Consider the following 19295-nt stretch of genomic DNA (forward strand, 5'->3'; position numbering starts at 1 on the left):
AATTCTACACATTTTGTCATGGGGCAGAGAGAAAAAAAAAGAAAGAGTTTTACAGCAAATTTCCTGCAATTCTAACCATTTTGCTATGGGGGGGAAGAAATCTTTACAGTTTTAAAGCTAATTTCCAGAAATTTTACACATTTTGCAAATCGATATACAATCCCGAAATCAGCTGTAACTGTATCTGAGTGAGAGTGATTAACTAAATCAATAGGGGCCCTGGTCACGTGCCTGATCGGAATTCGACCATGATTACTACAAGTTTAAAAAGCTGGCAAGACTTAATCTAAAAATTGTTAGCTGACATGGCTAATTGAGTGATTGTTGGTGACTGATATAATAACAGAAAAACTGCTGATGCACACCAAATTTAGAAATTGCACCTTGTATATTTGACTATTCTAACGCTCAACAGTAAATGGGGCCCCCGAATGAGTTCCTACATTTTTTTTATAATGAAAATACTTTTTTTTGGGGGGGGGGGGCTTCCCTGTGTTTGGAAATTGATCCACGGGCCTACAATAGGAGGCCACAAATTGCCCAACCCTGTCTTACAGCTACAGGAAATCTCTAAAACACTCCGTTTGACACAAAAGAAAATACATTTCAAAGGCAAATTACAATATGCAAATACAAGACTTGCATTCACATTGCAGTTTTGCACAACGCTGTGCGATCCCACAAGCATGGAGACAACTGCATGTACACAAATAGCTGTAACTAACCAGCTGATACCTCTGTGCTGGACTTTATGGACTGACATTCATAATTTGACAAAAGAGATAGCGTGGAACGACAATTCTACAGTTCACAGGCATAATGCTTTGAAGCATATGCAAACACGCGAGCATACATACACACACACACACACACACACACACACACACACACACACACACACAGACACATTTACACACATTCCGAACTATGGGAACTGAGCCTTCTGCTCCCTAGCCCGTCGCCTACAGAATGCTCTCCCTGACGACCTGAGAGCCTCTCCATCACTCTAAACTTTTAAAACGGGCCTTAAGTTCCACTTCTACAAAGTGTCTTTTCCAGTCCTAGTCCGAAGCAAAAATAATAAATCGCACCTATCCCACTATTGCTATTTTACCTGCCTTGATTCTAAATGTATGTTGTTTTTAAACACTGAGTGTACAAATATTAGGAACACCTGCTCTTTCCATAACAGACTGACCAGGTGAATCAAGGTGAAAGCTATGATCCCTTATTGATGTCACCTGTTAAATCCACTTCAAGAAAAAGAAAGAAAATGTTTAAGCCTTGAGACATGGATTATGTATGTGTGCCATTCAGAGGGTGAAAGGGGCAAGGAACAATATTGAAATACCTTTGAACAGGGTATGGTAGTAGGTGCCAGGCGCACCGGTTTGAGTGTGTCAAGAACTGCAACACTGCTGGGTTTTTCACACACAACAGTTTCCTGTGTGCATCAAGAATGGTCCACCACTCAAAGAACATCCAGCCAATTTGACACAACTGTGTGAAGCATTGGAGTTAACATGGGCCAGCATCCCTGTGGAACACTTTCAACACCTTGTAGAGCCCATGCCCTGACGAATTGAGAATGTTCTGAGGGCAAAACGGGGTGCAACTCAATATTAAGGTGTTCCTAATGTTTTTTACACTCAAGTGTTTTTTTTCTGTAGAGCTTAGAGTTAACTTTTATGAAAATCACTATACAAATAAATAGTATTATTATTCAGACACATCACTGGTGAAAGTTGTAAGGAAACCGTTCTTTGGTTAGATCAGATGGTGGCTCTACTTCCCTCCGTACATTCTCTCTATATCAGTCTGAAAGTGATTCTTCAGCTCCTTCCTCTTCAGTTTGAATGCATCTGTCACCAGGCCAGTCTCAGGGGTCCAGGGCTCGGGGCTCAGACGCACTTTCACAGGGATCTCAAAACGCTGCAGTTTGACTGGGGGGGGGGGGGGGGGGGGGACAATGGTTAATATAAAAGGGATATGCATGGCATGAGCAAAGCCCACTTTTGTCACACACTAAAATGATGTGTCTATTAATTCTAGGTTATTGTCCATCTGGTTAGTCAAGTTAACAAGATATGTGTCAGAGTAGGTTTCAGCCTTACTTGAGGCAGCCACCTCTTTGATGGCCTTCAGGACCTCCTTCTCCATGGCTGGGTGGTTACAGATCTCCTCCCAGGCAACACTTATGCCGTTGTTATTGGCGAGAGTTGTCAGCTGCTTCTGGTTCGGTACCACAAAGCTTATCACGTAGTTCTGGTCACTAAAAGAAAATAAAATGATACAGACTAGACTTGAACATGCACATTGAATATGTTTTAGGGGTGATACATGTAGAATAACTACTAAAACATAACCATAAACGCATTTGGTATCAATGTAAAACCTATACTACCGTTGAAAAGTTTGGGGTCACTTATAAATTTCCTTGTTTTTGAAAGAAAAGCAAATTTTTTGTCCATTAACATGAAATATATCAGAAATACAGTGTTGACATTGTTAATGTTGTAAATGACTATTGTAGCTGGAAACGGCAGATTTTTAATGGAAGATCTACATAGGCGTATAGAGGCCTATGTAGATAGGTAGCCTAGTGGTTAGAGTGTTGGACTTGTAACTGAAAGGTTGCAAGATCGAATCCCCGAGCTGACAAGGTAAAAATCTGTTGTTCTGCCCCTGAACAAGGCAGTTAACCCACTGTTCCTAGACCGTCATTGAAAATAAGAATTTGTTCTTAAATGACTTGCCTTCATTTTAAAAGGCTGATTGATCATTAGAAAACCCTTTTGCAATTATGTTAGCACAGCTGAAAACTGGTGTTCTGATTAAAGAAGCAATAAAACTGGCCTTTAGACTAGTTGAGTATCTGGAGCATCAGCATTTCGATTACTCAACTAGTCTAAAGAAGGCCAGTTTTATTGCTTCTTTAAATCAGCACAACAGTTTTTAGCTGTGCTAACATAATTGCAAAAGGGTTTTCTAATGATCAATTAGCCTTTTAAAATGATCAACTTGGATTAGCTAACACAACGTGCCATTGGAACAGAGGGATGGTTGCTGATAATGGGCGCCTATGTAGACAATCCATGAAAAAAAAAAATCTGCCGTTTCCAGCTACAAGTCATTTACAACATTAACAATGTCTACACTGTATTTATGATCAATTTTAAAATGGACAAAAAATGTGATTTTCTTTAAAAAAAAACAAGGACATTTCTAAGTGACCAGTAGTGTATGTGGTATAATAAAGCAGACAGAAGAGAGTTACCTGTTTGCATATGCACAGATGTTGTCAATTAGGGGGCAGTTCTTCAGAGCAGACTCCACTTTCCCCAAGGACACGTATTCTCCAGCCTGCAGTTTGACCAGGTCCTTCTTACGGTCTACAAACAAAGCAGAGAGTGTCAGTGAGAAGACTGAATATGGCAGGATAGCACTGAGAGGTTTTATGACAGTTAGCTTTGTTTAGATCAATTTGAATAGTTTATGACAGTATTACCTCATGGTCATAAAGTGTTGAGAGGCAGCTGTTGTGCAATGAACAGTGAGCACTGGTGTTACTATCCAGATGTTCTCCACCTCCTCTCAGCCACTCACCCACTATCTGCAGACAGCCATCAGAGTGGATCTCCCCCACATCCCCGGTACAAAACCACCTCTGGCCCTGCTCATCTACCCAGAAGTCATTGTTCAGGTGCTCGCTCTTATAGTAACCCATGGTAACGTTGGGCCCACCAATCATGATCTCTCCACGGGGGTGGGGTTGGTCCTGGCTGGTGTATCCGCCTTGGAAACACAGTGGGAAGATAAGAGTGAGGCATGGTGGTAGAGAATAGCTGAATAAAAGGATTGTTTGGAACAGGAAGAAACTAACCACATGGAAACTAATCAAGGCATGTAATGAGAGCCACATGCAAATACGGTAACAACAAGCAAAGGAGGCAAACAGGGCAGCTACTGAACGAGGATGTCCAGGTCATCCATGATATGCATACAATATGTGTGTGGAAAACATCATATTCACACCCCTTTACTTTTTCTACATGTTGTTGTGTTACAGCCTGCATTTAAAATGGATTAAATAGAGATGTTTGGTAACTGGCCTACACACACACACACACACACACACACACACAATACCCCATATTGTCAAAGTGGAATTATGTTTAGACATTTTTACAAATGAATAAAAAAATGGAGTCATTAAGTATTCAACCCCATTATGGCAAGACTAAATAAGTTGAGTAAAAATGTGCTTAACAAGTAACATACCAAGTTGCATGGACTCAGTGTGTGCAATAATAGTGTATAATAATGTTAACATTTTTTAATGACTACCTCATCTCTGTGCTCCACACATCCAATTATCTGTAAGCTCGCTCAGTCGAGCAGTGAATTTCAAACATAGATTCAACCACAAAGACCAGGGAGCTTTTCCAATGCCTCACAGAGAAGGGCACCTATAGTATTTGTAGATGGGTAAAAAGCAGACATTGAATATCCCTTTGAGCATGGTGAAGTTATTAATTACACTTTGGATGACGTATCAATACACCCAGTCATTACAAAGATACAGGCGTCCTTCCTTACTCAGTAGTCAGAGAGGAAGGAAACCGCTCATGGATTTTACCATGAGGCCAATGGTGCAGCCACCCGTATGCTTGAAAATATGGAGAGTGGTACTCGGTAAAGTGTTGCATTGAATTTGCTCCAAACAAATACATAGTATTCATGACAAAAAGTGAATTGCTTTTCCACATGTTTTACATGAATACTTTAGTGCCTTGTTGCAAACAGGATGCATGTTTTGGAATATTTTTTATTCTGTACAGGCTTCCTTCTTTTCACTCTGTCAATTAGATATTTCTGTATGTCATTTTCAATACATTTGCAAAAATGTCCAAAAATATGTTTTCACTTTGTCATTATGAGGTACTGTGTGTAGATGGGTGAGAATTATTTTTGTTTAAATTCAGGCTGTAACAACAAAATGTGGAACGAGTCAATGGGTATGAATACTTTCTGAAGTCACTGTATGTATTGGTCCTCTTAGAGAGATGAAAATGTAATGAATCAAACGTTATTTGTTGATGTGAAAATCGAAATGTACAGATTCCAAGGCTGTGTTATTTGATTTTGGGTGTGATCGCCATTCTTACTTGCAAGCTCTCCTCAACATTATCAAAAATGTTCCTAAATAAGTGTGTGTTTCTATAGGCTTAATGTCTTACCCTCAACCCAGTCTCGTAGTTTCACCTCACAGCAGATGAGGGGGGCCCCTACTCTCCCAGTGCTGTAGTCTGCAACTGGAGTCAAAACACACAATCACAGATAAATAAATACACCACGTAGAGTTTAATACTTGATGCCAGTAGTAGGCTGTAACCCGGCCTACTAAACACCAGTCTCAGAATATTTCTCAAATCAAGGTTTTCTTATTAAAGAATAAGCATCAGTGCTCATGCACATCTGGGGCATAAAGCAACAGACATACTTGTGCTTCAGATTGACTAGAGGCTCACAATTTCAACACTGTCATGATAAGTTCATACACTGCTTTGATCTATGAGGAAAATCAAATCAAACATTTTTTATCAAATATAATATTGTGTTTGTCCTCTGCCTTCCAAGAAAGTTCCAAGAAACAATGTCCTGAAGTCCTGTTAAATGATATGGCCTTATCGGCCCCAGTGGTTATTTGGCATCATTTGACAAACTGTTTCACACTCAAATACTGCTGCATAGCGTCTCACAAGCATATCCTTCCACATTCAGAATTCACTGAAAAGTGACAAATACCTGCGTGACCTAAACAGCAAAGCCGATTGAAGCAAAATAGTTATATTTAGTATAGCTGCCATTCCTCTGCCATCAACAATCCCAGTATCACAGAACCTTTCACAGGTTGGAGCTTGAACAAAGACATTTACCTCAGACTATGTGTGTTTAAAGACATGAAACTCAGGGCAACTCAATAGATAAAAAAAAGCCTGAGCAATAGCATGCTCTCAAAGACCTGTCTTGGCTAAAGCCCAAAATTGCCATAGCATGCATAGGTATAATTTCCTAACAAAAAACACAAAGGTGAAGATTCTCAAATGACAGAGCGCCCACTATTCTCCTACACACTACTACTACGATTAAAACATCTACCTGCCACTCAGATTTTTTACCAGCCAAACTATTCCCCCCCATAATTACATAAAAAAAATAAAAAAACGGATGACCATGCTCTGTAATGTTTCTAAAACAAGAAACGTATTAGTAAGAAGTACTGTGGTATAATGCTCAATTTCAGTTCATTTTTTGTGACCCGAGTCTTTCAATCAAAATATCAGGATCAAAATGTTAATCTGCCCCTTTAAGGGCGGGAGGTTACAGTGGTACCTGGCCACTCGAGTCCTGTCACGTGTCTGAGATGTAGGATCTGACTAGGGTGTCTCTTTGCTATAAGTTGAAGCAGCAGACTCAAACTAATGTTTAAAAAAAACCGAGCTTGTGAACACAATGTAAATAGCGAAGAAACACAAGGACAAAGTCTCACTTTACTTTGTAGACTTTTGAGTAAATTAGACAAACTTGTATGCAAGTGCGCAGCGCCTCCAAAAATGAATACATCAGCACATCTTCCCTGCCAGGCAATGTTTTTTTCACAGGTTTCCTATGTCTTCATGCAACTAGCAGCTATGAAACAAAACTGAAGAAATACTTTGAAAACAGCTACTGCAGCATTTTTGTAACCCTTCATCCTTGACTTTTTACTATTTTTATTCGCAAATGTAACGCTCTCACTGTAGAGCCCTGCAAATTGACCAACCACCAATGTGGCTGTTGAAATATTCATTCTTACCCACCAATACCGAAATCTACCCGCATTTGACGGGTGTTAATTTTATGCCCTGACCCCAGTAGTAGTAGTCCATGGCTGTGCCTGCCCTGACTCACCCTCTGTGATGGTCCCTGCTCCGCAGGTCTCTGTGAGGCCGTAACCCTGTCCCACGGGGCAGCAGAAGCAGATGTTCATGAAGCGCTGGGTGGCGGAGGACAGGGGTGCTCCTCCTGACAGCATCATCCTGATGTTCCCTCCCAGCAGAGCCTTCACCTTCTTAAACAGAAGCCTGACGACAGGACAGAGGAAGGAAATCAACTTCCAACTTAACCATTCGTTCATGTTTACTGATGCAATTTCACTCTGATATCAAATAGAGCTATTTCGTAATCAACCCTTATCAGTCAGAAGGACACCCTGATATCTGATAAGCAGCACTGACTGGCAGACACGAAAATATGGTTCTCTCCAAAACCAGTCAAAATACACACAAGCATACAGTACACTTAAAATACACAGATTCCAGAGGTAACCTGTCTAAATGGCTACCGCCACGTAGCACACACATCTGAAGCCATGAAGTGCTTTGAAAGGCTGGTCATGGCTCACATCAACACCATCATCCCAGACGAACAGCTTCTACCCCCAAGCCATAAGACTGCTGAACAGTTCATCAAATGGCAACCCAGACTATTTACATTGACCACCTTTAATATTTATTTCTTTATCTTAATTGTTTTGCACTGACTCCCTTGCACAGGCTCTACGCACACTCACTAGACTCTACCCACACACTCCAACATACATACGCTTACACACACAAAACACATACTTTCACATAAGCTGCTACTACTCTGTTTATTATATATCCTGACTGCCTAGTCACTTTTACCCCTACCCACATGTACATACTGTATTACCTCATACCCCTTGCACATTGATTTGGTACTGGTACTCCTCGTATATAGCCTCGTTACTGTTTTTAATGTGTTACTATTTAGTTTTTTTATTTAGCAAATATTTGTCTTCGTTTTTTAACTCATTGCATTGTTGCGAATGAGCTCGTAAGTAAGCATTTCCCTGTAAAGTCTACACCTGTTGTATTCAGCGCATATGACCAATTACATTTTATTTATGCACTAATCTTGTATCAGGGATCTGACCTATAGAGATAGTTATGTGCATGTAACAGGATTGTGTATGGTAGATAGAAACATGCTGCAGTGTGCGTGTCCTTGTGTACTCACATGTTGCAGAGTGGGGCATCGTAGCCCATTTTGATCTGTTCCAGTTTGTAGTTGTAGCCCAGTTTAAAGAGAGTCCTCTGCACATAGCTCATCTCCTGCACCTTGTTCATCACATTCTTGTAGATGCGGTCCATTATTTCCTGACAGATAACAGATAAACATCTTACATCTCTGCTTCCACTGTCTACAGAGGACGTAAATGCTGCAGGATAGTTATGAAAGAACCAACATAATAACCTGTTAGAAGATGTCCTCTAAAGCGGACTTCTAAAAATCTCTAAAGAAGCCAGCCTTTTATAGAACACTAACACATCAGTGATAAGCAGAAAGTTTAAGGAAGGATGCTCGTTCTTACCGGTACAGCTGCCATCAGAGTAGGCCTCAACACAGAACAGTCTCCTTTACTGCCCTTCTTGATTTTTGTTGACTGCAAAAGAAAAGATATCAAAATAACATTAGATTTTTTGCAATGTGGGCAACACATTTATTTTTTATTTTTTGAAATATGCAAGATCAATTCTATCGGGTTTAGATGAAACTGCTGAGTCTATTACCTGGTCAGAGAGTGTTTGTGGAGAAGAGTAGCCAATCCTGCAGCCATACGTCATACATGAGATCTCAGCAGTCATCTCCAGCACATGAGCTAGAGGCAGGTAGCCAATGTAGGTATCCTTTGGCCTGCACATGGACACAAACACAACACATCTTCAATATCTGTAACCCTGCACCACAGTGGTTATGCACTTTGACAATACTGTTGATCCAATTATCAAGGTTAGTCAAAAGAGTGCATGATGAATCATGTTCAGGCAAGGTTATCATCATTACATTACACTGTCTGCTGTTTCAAAACATTGTGTCTGACATGGGAATGTGAGGCAAAGACCTGACTAGCATAGTTAAATGTTGGTTATATACTGCTAATGGCGCTGCAGTAGAGTGCTCTGCTCACCCCAGTCCTGGGATCCTCTCACACTGGCCCGTCATGCCAGCAATCAGGTTGCTGTGGATGATCATGACTCCTTTGGGTCGTCCAGTGGAGCCGCTGGTGTACATGACCACGGCCAGGTCTGTGGGCTGGGGCCGCTGCACCTCTACACTCACTGCCAGGAGCACAGGGGGAAACGTCACTTAATAATGCTTAGAAAATAAATGGTACAGTCCAAGCCAGTACATGCTTTACTACGCAGTGAGAAACTAAACTTCCAGCATATGTGCATATTATACTTCAGATTTTTTTTTTAGCTGCTTATACATTTTAACATCTCTACAATGACATTTGGGCCATATGTAAACTCAAGTTTCAGTGCAAACACTGTTTGACATAACAGGGTGTCCTAAAACAGTGACCCAACAGTGTGACCTGTGTGTTTTGTATATGAAAAGTGCTGTTATGTTTTCACGTACAGTTGTCAGGTTTGGCTCCCAACTCTTGTACTGCCTGCATGCTGTAGATCTGAATGCCCTCAGGGTAGCCCGTCCTGCTGATACTCTTGTTGTCCACATATATAACGTGCTTCAGGTTGCGCATATCTGGCAAAACATTCTGTCAGACACACAGGAAGACATCATTATTTGGCATGACTTTGGACATGAGTAATCTCAGCCCTTTAGGGTTCATTCAAGTTTCGATGATATCAGGGGTTTGTTTTTCAGGTGAACAACACATCACAATTCACACACTAACACCCCATGTGTTTTTAACTTCCTCCTTCACCTACGGAGGTGATTATACACATCCTGTCTGAAAAGATAGCTGGGTCATTCCACCAATTCGGTGCATTTTGAGAAGTGTCAAATTTTTACTTTGGATTTCACCTAATTTTAATATTCTGTAATAAAGAGCACATATTCAAATTCATAAAAAACACGTTTTTTCCCATCTCAATAGATTAAATAACAAACATTACTATAGTAAGAGTAACAGGATTGACTAACAGAGTTGACTGTAACAGGGTTGACGATTTCATCTTAAATCAGCCATAAATCCCCTCGTGACAGGGGGAATGGAAGCTTGTGTGCAACAGTGAGTGGCAATTGAATGCCAGTTTCAACCCCCCAAAAATATTGCTAAAACATCTCTAGTCTATCTTATGGGGTTGACGTGTTATGCTCGACCCGCTCAGTTTTCCACCACAAAACATCAGAAAATTGCCAAAAGGAGTAGAACCAGCTCACAAAACACATGGGGTGTTTGTGTGTAATCTAATAATCAAATCACAGTATAAAAGCTTAGACTGTGATTTGATTATTAGATTTTCTATGTTTCTTTAAACTTTTTTTTTAAAGTAATAGTTTCCCCATATTAAAACAAGAGTTCAGTTCATGTAATAGGGTTCACCTTAAAATGAGGAAAACACATAAATGAATCACTGGGACTTTATCAAAGCAACAAAAATAACTAGGGCTGATGGTGAAACTTGTTGAAATGTTTGGATTACATGGGTCGAAATCTTCCTAGAAGTGGCACAGGGTGGACGGAGGGACATGTCAAAATGTTTCATTTTGGCACTTTAGCAAGCCTTTATTCAGATTTATTGAATTATCCATGTGGTCTATATTAAAGGGCACTTCATTTAATATAACAGGCTTTAAAAATGTAATATTGGTGCACAATTTCTACTTAAAATATCAAAGGGACGCAAAAGGCACCCATTTCGTGGAACGACCCAGCTCTCTTTCCCACTGAGAGAGGAGCTGAGAACAGCAGTGTGTAGTTAGGCTGGAATGTGAACCATTCATTTCCCCTAATAACTCCTACCTTGAGTTTAGTCTCCAGTAGCTCTGCGCTGGTGATCAGGTGTGTGGCCCCACACTCATTAAGCCCATAGGCCACAGCTTCCTCCCCCAGGGTGGCATACAGAGTGACCACTGCAACACAACCAAACATATTGTTTAAATGCAAACACACAGCACAATGTTATCACAAATATTACTGTTCTTACAAGATATATCTTTATAATGCAATGTAGTGGCACTTTATATGCTAGTGTTAGATTATCAAACAAGGAGGTGTGTTGCAGTCAATGCCTACATGGAAAGTTGCGTCTGAAGCAGGCCTGTGCAGTGATCATCCACTCTGCCCGCGTCTCACAGAAGATGGCGATGGTACTTTTGGGCTGCTGGCCCAGTGCTGCCAGTCCACTACCTAAATGGCTGATGATCTGGTCCACCTCGTCATAGGACAGCCACCTGTACTCCCCCAGGATCAGCTGCAGTAGAGGACAGAGCACAGGAACAGGACATTAGGGTTGGTTCTACTACGGGCCTTCAGTTCACAGGGGTAAATATCCCACTGGAGAGTCAAAGCAAGTTATTTCCAGTGAAAACGTTTATGACATTCGATTAAATTACTCTACAAGAGGGGATTCATCTAGGACAGTTAGATGTTATATGAAGTTATACAAACCTGCTTCAGGTTGCATAAATGAAGTAACTTATTTGACAGAACCTTCACTGCACTCTAATTAGTTTCTGGTGCGATGGAGTGTGTGTGATCACTCTACCTTCTTAAAGATCTTGCCACTGGGTTGCGTCTCGTTTTCCTCATTTAGGAGCTCCCTGGTACCCAGGCAGTCTGCGTTGCCGAAGCGCTGCACTGCATGGTCAAACAGCTTGTCTAGAGTGTCCTTTCCCTCAAAGTCCTCCCGGGCCAGGTTTTCAAAGTTCTCCACACAACGATAGGGGCCCTCTGCTTTGCCTGTGGTGGACTTGGCTTTCTCTCTCTTGGCCATGGTTTTCTTCTTCCCAGCATTAGTGAGGAAATACCATGGGATGAACGTGATGAGAGTGTACAGCCACATCAATAAGTACACAGGCAAGAAGACTACGTAATGCATGTCAACTTTGTATGTCATGGTTGAAGGTGAGGCAGAAGTGGAGAGAAAGCGAGACTTGAGGGAGAAGTGTCTGCTTCAGGGAGAATTCAGACGGTTCAGCTCTCAGGTCGTGGAAAGATTGCCACGGCAGGTGGCGGTAATTACAGATTGGACAGGTAGCAGCACATGCACCCAGACGACTCAATGGAAAGGCTTGACACAAGAGGTCTGTGATGCTAGCTCTATAGACAGCAGGGTGATTGGTCGAGAATTGTTCAGCATGGGGAAGAAGAAAAAAAACAATTGATAGAGAAGCATGTTAGTCATATTGAAGCACTACTGCTAGGAGCTAGCCAGTAGCCACCAGTATGCACTGTGCATAATGCAAAATCTAATTTATAGACTAGCCACACTGAATGACTTTATTTGTTTTCAGAAGATTTTAGAATGTGTTTCATGTCAAAGCATACATTCCAATGTACCAAACCTAGCTGCATTTTATATATATCATTATAGTTTTTATATTGCTAGACAAAATAGCTGAGTTTCAATGGAGCACTGCAATGGCTGATGAAGCTGTACAAACATCTAGGCCCATGTTTGGTCAATGTTACTTAACATTTGACAATCTTTTATCTTATCGATAATTGATGCGTGCAGTGTGCAATCATTTCCTAGCACTGGAAGAATGTTAGGTCAGTGTTTTAAAAAGCTGAATGAGCACCTATATTTATTTATGCCAATTGGTGGTGCCTTGGTTAAGACGGAGAAACAATTATAAGGTAGAATAATCAGAACGAGCAACACAAGTTGTTAATAAATAAATAATAATTTGGGTGCTTATATTTGCCCTATTATACACGTGTGAATTGGAAATGTGTTTCTGCATATCCCGCATATCCCACCTCTCCCTGGGAGGTTGGGGCCACAGCCAGGGTCTGCCATTATCAACGGTGACCATGGAGCAATTAGGGTTAGGTGTCTTGTTCAAAGGCATATCGACAGATTTTTCACCTTATCGGATTTGGGATTTGAAATAGCAACCTTCCGGTTACTGGCACAACGCTTTAACCACTAGGCCTACCCTAGGGAAATACCCCTTGAGAATGACGTAGGCCTAAATGAAGAGACTGAAATACAAAGAAGACAGAGCTCAGCAGAATGGTTATAAAGCCAAAGAGGCTAGGTTAAGTTAAATAGAAGACAGACAGCATAGCCTACATGAAACCTTAACATTTTACTAGTAAAATATTTTAAACATGTAAGTAATATCAGTAACACATTCATTTACTTTCTTACTTCGATTTTACTATCTTACTTTTGCCAAATTTCTGGTGCCATTTGGCAACCCTTTGGACCTAAAGGTAACTGCCAAAATAAAGGATATATCGAAAGCAGGTTCCATGTAAGCCAAAGAACACATTATTTCATTGTGCAAGATTCTAAGATGGCAACTGGCAAGAGCAATACCAGCACACTAGAAACTGTAAAAGTGTCACAGAATGCTATTCTGGACTTTATCCAAGCCTAATCAAAAATAGTATTTTGAGAATAAGGAGAAGATAAGGGAGTTGAGCCCTATCCTCAAGTCCATCTTCTTCTTTATATCCACTATTCAGTAAAACATTTAGACCAAACCATATCAAACCACATATAATACAATGAGAGCCACAATGTAGCCTAATGGAGGTCAGCTTGACATCAGAAGGGAACACAGTGCCAAAAGACCTACATTCCATTGAAACGGTTATCGAATTGATCTTAACTAGCAGCTGAGCATGCCTCGACTGGATCAAAACTTTTTCATGTTGTAATGCTTGCATCATGATCTGCTATGTTGCCCTGATGATGAAATGCTTGTCACTTGACATTCCTCCAGACAGTCCCTATTGATGTACTAATGAAGGCTCAAGTGCTTATAGTGATCATGTGCCACTGATCTGCCTAATTCCATTTACTACATAGGCACAATAAGGCTCAGGCATAACAACCCTCGAATGGCATCAGCCAAGACAAATTCCTTCTTCAATCAATATTTTTTATTCCGTGTGAAAAAATACACATCTTCCTACCACTTTCAAATATCCATTATAAAAAGGCAGGTATCAGGTATATCAGCCCTTGAAACAGAATCAGAATTGTGGGAGAGCAGCATGCATTTGGCAGAGGAAAGACCACATGCACACACTTCTGAAAAACACTACACCGGTGAAGAGCAGCCCGAAACAGTGCAACCCTTTCGAGAGAATGAACAAGAGAAGAAATTGGTTACCTTACCTACTGTTCTAAGGCACGCTAACAAACACACACTTCTTCATCTTTCCCTGAACAAACAGCCTAGTCCAGACAATGTTTACTGTACACAAGACGACTGTAGATTCTTCACCCCTGGTCTCAGCTCTTTGGTCAACACAGCTGCACTCACAGAACTAACATACATTCTCCTGCTACCACCCACAACTGCTCTAATCCAATAGGAGTCTATTGGACAGGAAGTGATGAGGTTCCTCTCTACGGTCATAGAAGGGACAAGACAACAGGAAAAGACTTACTTAGGTACTTTACACCACTGCGTAAAAGCATGTCATTGGTAAATATATTCACCTTGAGGTGATGTCAATGACCTTTCACACACTGAAGACTACTGTGTGACGCATGAAATGTGTGACCAAGACTCATGGCAAGCCTGTGTTGTAAGCAAGGAAAATCAATGCTACTGCTGTGTCTACAAAAACAGATGACAGAAAAACGACAAAACCAGCACTGTAACTGTAGCTCAAGCCTTTAAACACAAGTCTACATCAAACATCAGTACAAATTGTAACACAAACACCCTATCAAAACAATTTAGGGTGATGACTGATTTGAAGTGTGCCCACCAGACCTTGGCATTCATTTTCTCTCCTGTTATTAGGACTGATACTGCAAATTCATTTATCGATATCACATTTTGTTTTTGGTGAATAAACCATATCATCATACCACCATCACGTGTGGTGTATATATAACCCATATACAAACCTGTATATAACCCACATCAAATCGTTTGTTCAAACGTTCATTAGTTGTATACTATTGGGAAATGTTACATGCCTTTGAGATGGACACCAATAAAATATACATTAAAAAGTCCAGTGAGTGAAGCCATATCCGTGTTTGACCGAGAGTAATCTCTGTCAACCCCCTTGACATAGCTTCGTATCTAATAGTCGTGCTATTAATCCCAAATGTACGATCATTGTTCACATATCTAAAAAGAAACGGGCAACTGCTATACTCCAATGTGATGTTGGAGGCCAACTGAGCTACAGGCCTTCCCTGTAGCTCAGTTGGTAGAGCATGGTGTTTGCAACGGCAGGGTTGTGGGTTCAATTCCCACGGGGGGCCAGTACAAAAAGAAAAAAAAATGTATGAAATGTAAGTCGCTCTGGATAAGAGCGTCTGCTAAATGACTAAAATGTAATGTAAATGTAATGTTTGAAAACAGACCCACGCGGCACTGTGCAAGACACCCATGATGTGCTTCATGTATTTGATATGAATAGGTGTCGTTGCTGAATAAAAATGTAAACGACATTTCCGAGAAAATTACTGACGTTGTCGGATGCCTAGCAAAAAAAAAACATATTGGAAACAAAAATGTCACATTGTGGCTTCTAGCGAGGCAGAGTGCGCTGGCCAGAGCATCATAAACAAATATATGAAGTTGGCATAGATAGCTTTCTTACATTGGATATAAAAAAATATATAAAATATTGCCACATGTATGTAAATAAGATGACGACGATAACAGATTATCTAGCAGTTTACTTAGCCATTTCCCTAGCTAGTATAGTTACCTCAGAAACTGAGACGTCAGCGGGACCACGCCAGAATGAATGACCGACAGTAACCTCCAACGAAGAGGAGACAACCCGGAAACTTTACGTCATATGAGTCCATCTCTCGGAGCCAATGAGAATGGGTCTGAAGACCATGCCTATTTGAAGCTTTGGTTTAATTTAGGTTTGATAATATTGTCACACGTTATACGCGTAAGCATATCAACCAGTTATAAATAATTAATCTCATCTGACTCTAGTTCACACTTGTGAATGAGGTGGGTCATAATGTAATACAAAATCCCTGTAGACTAAGCAATACATTTTACTGTATGAAATATACATTGCAGTTAAGTCAACAATCAGACATTACACTCTGCTGCATTGTGAATGAAAATACTGGTAATGGAGGATATTTCTCTCCCTCAAATGTTCAACATAGGAAAATTAAACAGCTGCTTGAATTATCAATCTCCCACATCCATTGAAAGCAGCCAACTTGAGTGTGTAAATTACTGAAATAAATAGTAAATACTGGCAGAAGAGAGAAGTTGTATCAGTAATCATTTTAACTTAAAGTTGTGAATGTTATGGTATCTGAAGACACCTTTGTGTAGCGTGCTGAAGACGACAACAGTGGTAGGCCTGAAGACCAACAATGACGAGACAGCCTTCAGGGAGGTGAGAGCCCTGGCATAGTGGTAGCAGGAAAATAACCTCTCCCTCAAGGGCAACAAAACGAAGGAGCTGATAGTGGACTACAGGAGACAGCACGCCCCCATTGAAGGAGTTGATAGTGGACTACAGGAGACAGCACACCCCATTGAAGGAGCTGATAGTGGACTACAGGAGACAGCACGCCCCCATTGAAGGAGCTGATAGTGGACTACAGGAGACAGCACGCCCCATTGAAGGAGCTGATAGTGGACTACAGGAGACAGCACGCCCCCATTGAAGGAGCTGATAGTGGACTACAGGAGACAGCACGCCCCATTGAAGGAGCTGATAGTGGACTACAGGAGACAGCACGCCCCCATTGAAGGAGCTGATAGTGGACTACAGGAGACAGCACGCCCCATTGAAGGAGCTGATAGTGGACTACAGGAGACAGCACACCCCATTGAAGGAGCTTATAGTGGACTACAGGAGACAGCACGCCCCATTGAAGGAGCTGATAGTGGACTACAGGAGACAGCACGCCCCATTGAAGGAGCTGATAGTGGACTACAGGAGAAAGCACGTCCCCATTGAAAGAGCTGATAGTGGACTACAGGAGACAGCACGCCCCATTGAAGGAGCTGATAGTGGACTACAGGAGACAGCACGCCCCCATTGAAGGAGCTGATAGTGGACTACAGGAGACAGCACGTCCCCATTGAAAGAGCTGATAGTGGACTACAGGAGACAGCACGTCCCCATTGAAAGAGCTGATAGTGGACTACAGGAGAAAGCACGCCCCCATTGAAGGAGCTGATAGTGGACTACAGGAGACAGCACGCCCCCATTGAAGGAGCTGATAGTGGACTACAGGAGACAGCACGCCCCATTGAAGGAGCTGATAGTGGACTACAGGAGACAGCACGCCCCCATTGAAGGAGCTGATAGTGGACTACAGGAGACAGCACGCCCCATTGAAGGAGCTGATAGTGGACTACAGGAGACAGCACGCCCCCATTGAAGGAGCTGATAGTGGACTACAGGAGACAGCACACCCCCATTGAAGGAGCTGATCATGGACAACAGGAGACAGCAGAGAGCATGCCCCCATCCACAGACGGGGCCGCAGTTGAGTGGGTCAAAAGCTTCAAGTTCCTCTGTGTGCACATCCCTGGCGACCTGAAATGGTGCCTTCACACAGTGTGGTGAAGAAGGCAGAAAAAAATCAGTTTGGCCCCTAAGACCCTCACAAACTTCTACAGATGCACCATTGAAAGCGTCATATTGGGCTGTAGCACCGCCTGGTACGGCAATTGCACCATCCAGAGGGTGGTGCAGTCATCCCAACGCATCACCGGTGTCTCAGGAAGGCCAAGAAGATCATCAATGACCTCAGCCACAGCCTGTTCACCCGCTACCATCTAGGTCTAGGAGACAGTACAGGTGCATCAAAGCTGGGACCGAGAGACTGATAAACAGCTTCTATCTCCAGGCCATCAGAATGTTAGAGTCACCACTAGCCGGCCTTCGCCCAGTACCCTGCCCTTAGTCACGGTTAATAGCCGGCTACCACCTGGTATTTTGCCCTGCACCTTAGGGACTGCTTTGCCCAATGTACATAGAGTAATTGATCACTGGTCACTTTAATGTTTACATACAGTTTTACCCACTTTATATGTATATACTGTATTCTAGTCATGGCTCATCCTATATAAACTAATGCTGGCCTCCCAAGTGGTGCAGTGGTCTAAGCTGTCCCACTAGAGATTCTGGGTTCAAGTCCAGGCTCTGTCGCAGCCGGCCGCAACCGGCTGCGACCCATGGGGCGGCGCACAATTGGGGGTAAAAAACATTAAAAAACCAAAAAAATACTGCTGTACACACAATACATTTGGAAAGTAGTCAAACCCCGTGACTGTATCCACATTATTTTACGTTACAGCCTTATTTTAAAATGTATTAAATAAACAATTATCCTGAATCTACACATAATACCCCCTAATGACAAAGCAAAAGCAGGTTATTAGACATTTTTACAAATATCTTATTTACATAACTATTCAGAGGTTTGCTATGAAACTCAGAATTGAGCTCAGGTGCATCCTGTTTCCATTGATCATCCTTGTAATGTTTCTACAACTTGGGAGTCCACCTGTGGTAAATTCCATTGATTGGGCATGATTTGGAAAGGCACACCTATTTATATAAGGTCCCACAGTTGACAATACCAGTCAAAAGTTTGGACACACCTACTCATTCAAGGGTCTGTTAATTTGTACTATTTTTTACATTGTGAAGACATCAGAAATATGAAATAACACACGTGGAATCATATAGTAACCAAAAGTGTTAAACAAATCAAAATATATTTTAGTAGCTTCAAAGTAGCCACCCTTTGCCTTGATGACAGCTTTGCACACTCCTGGAATGAGTAGGTGTGTCCAAACATTGACTGGTACTATTATATACTGCTCAACAAAAATAAAGGGAACACTTAAACAACACATCTTAGATCTGAATGAAAGAAATAATCTTATTAAATACTTTTTTCTTTACATAGTTGAATGTGCTGACAACAAAATCACACAAAAATAATCAATGGAAATCCAATTTATCAACCCATGGAGGTCTGGATTTGGAGTCACACTCAAAATTAAAGTGGAAAACCACACTACAGGCTGATCCAACTTTGATGTAATGTCCTTAAAACAAGTCAAAATGAGGCTCAGTAGTGTGTGTGGCCTCCACGTGCCTGTATGACCTCCCTACAACGCCTGGGCAAGCTCCTGATGAGGTGGCGGATGGTCTCCTGAGGGATCTCCTCCCAGACCTGGACTAAAGCATCCGCCAACTCCTGGACAGTCTGTGGTGCAACGTGGCGTTGGTGGATGGAGCGAGACATGATGTCCCAGAT

General features: G+C 41.6%; 1 protein-coding gene across 6 annotated transcripts; it reads right to left on the reverse strand.

Moving 5' to 3' along the window:
- Positions 1-1656: 1656 nt before the first annotated feature.
- Positions 1657-15834, reverse strand: LOC115154458 (long-chain-fatty-acid--CoA ligase 4). 6 transcript variants are annotated; one of them, XM_029700706.1, is made up of 15 exons: positions 15743-15834; positions 11592-11825; positions 11120-11297; positions 10847-10956; positions 9493-9631; positions 9038-9188; positions 8640-8763; positions 8441-8512; positions 8086-8225; positions 6955-7127; positions 5241-5315; positions 3607-3795; positions 3278-3392; positions 2115-2272; positions 1657-1943 (listed from the first exon to the last, which is right to left on the reverse strand). In XM_029700706.1, the coding sequence occupies exons 2-15, from the start codon at positions 11817-11819 to the stop codon at positions 1786-1788; spliced, it is 2010 nt and encodes a 669-aa protein (XP_029556566.1). In that variant the 5' UTR covers positions 11820-11825; positions 15743-15834; the 3' UTR covers positions 1657-1785. The 6 variants fall into 6 exon arrangements, with proteins under 6 accessions (XP_029556566.1, XP_029556563.1, XP_029556567.1 ...); XM_029700703.1 differs by having other exon boundaries at positions 11592-11828; positions 15743-15796; XM_029700707.1 differs by lacking the exon at positions 15743-15834 and adding an exon at positions 14181-15275.
- Between the last annotated feature and the right edge of the window lie 3461 nt (positions 15835-19295).

This window comes from Salmo trutta, chromosome 19 (genome assembly GCF_901001165.1).
Source record: "Salmo trutta chromosome 19, fSalTru1.1, whole genome shotgun sequence".
NCBI classification, from domain to species: Eukaryota; Metazoa; Chordata; class Actinopteri; order Salmoniformes; family Salmonidae; genus Salmo; species Salmo trutta.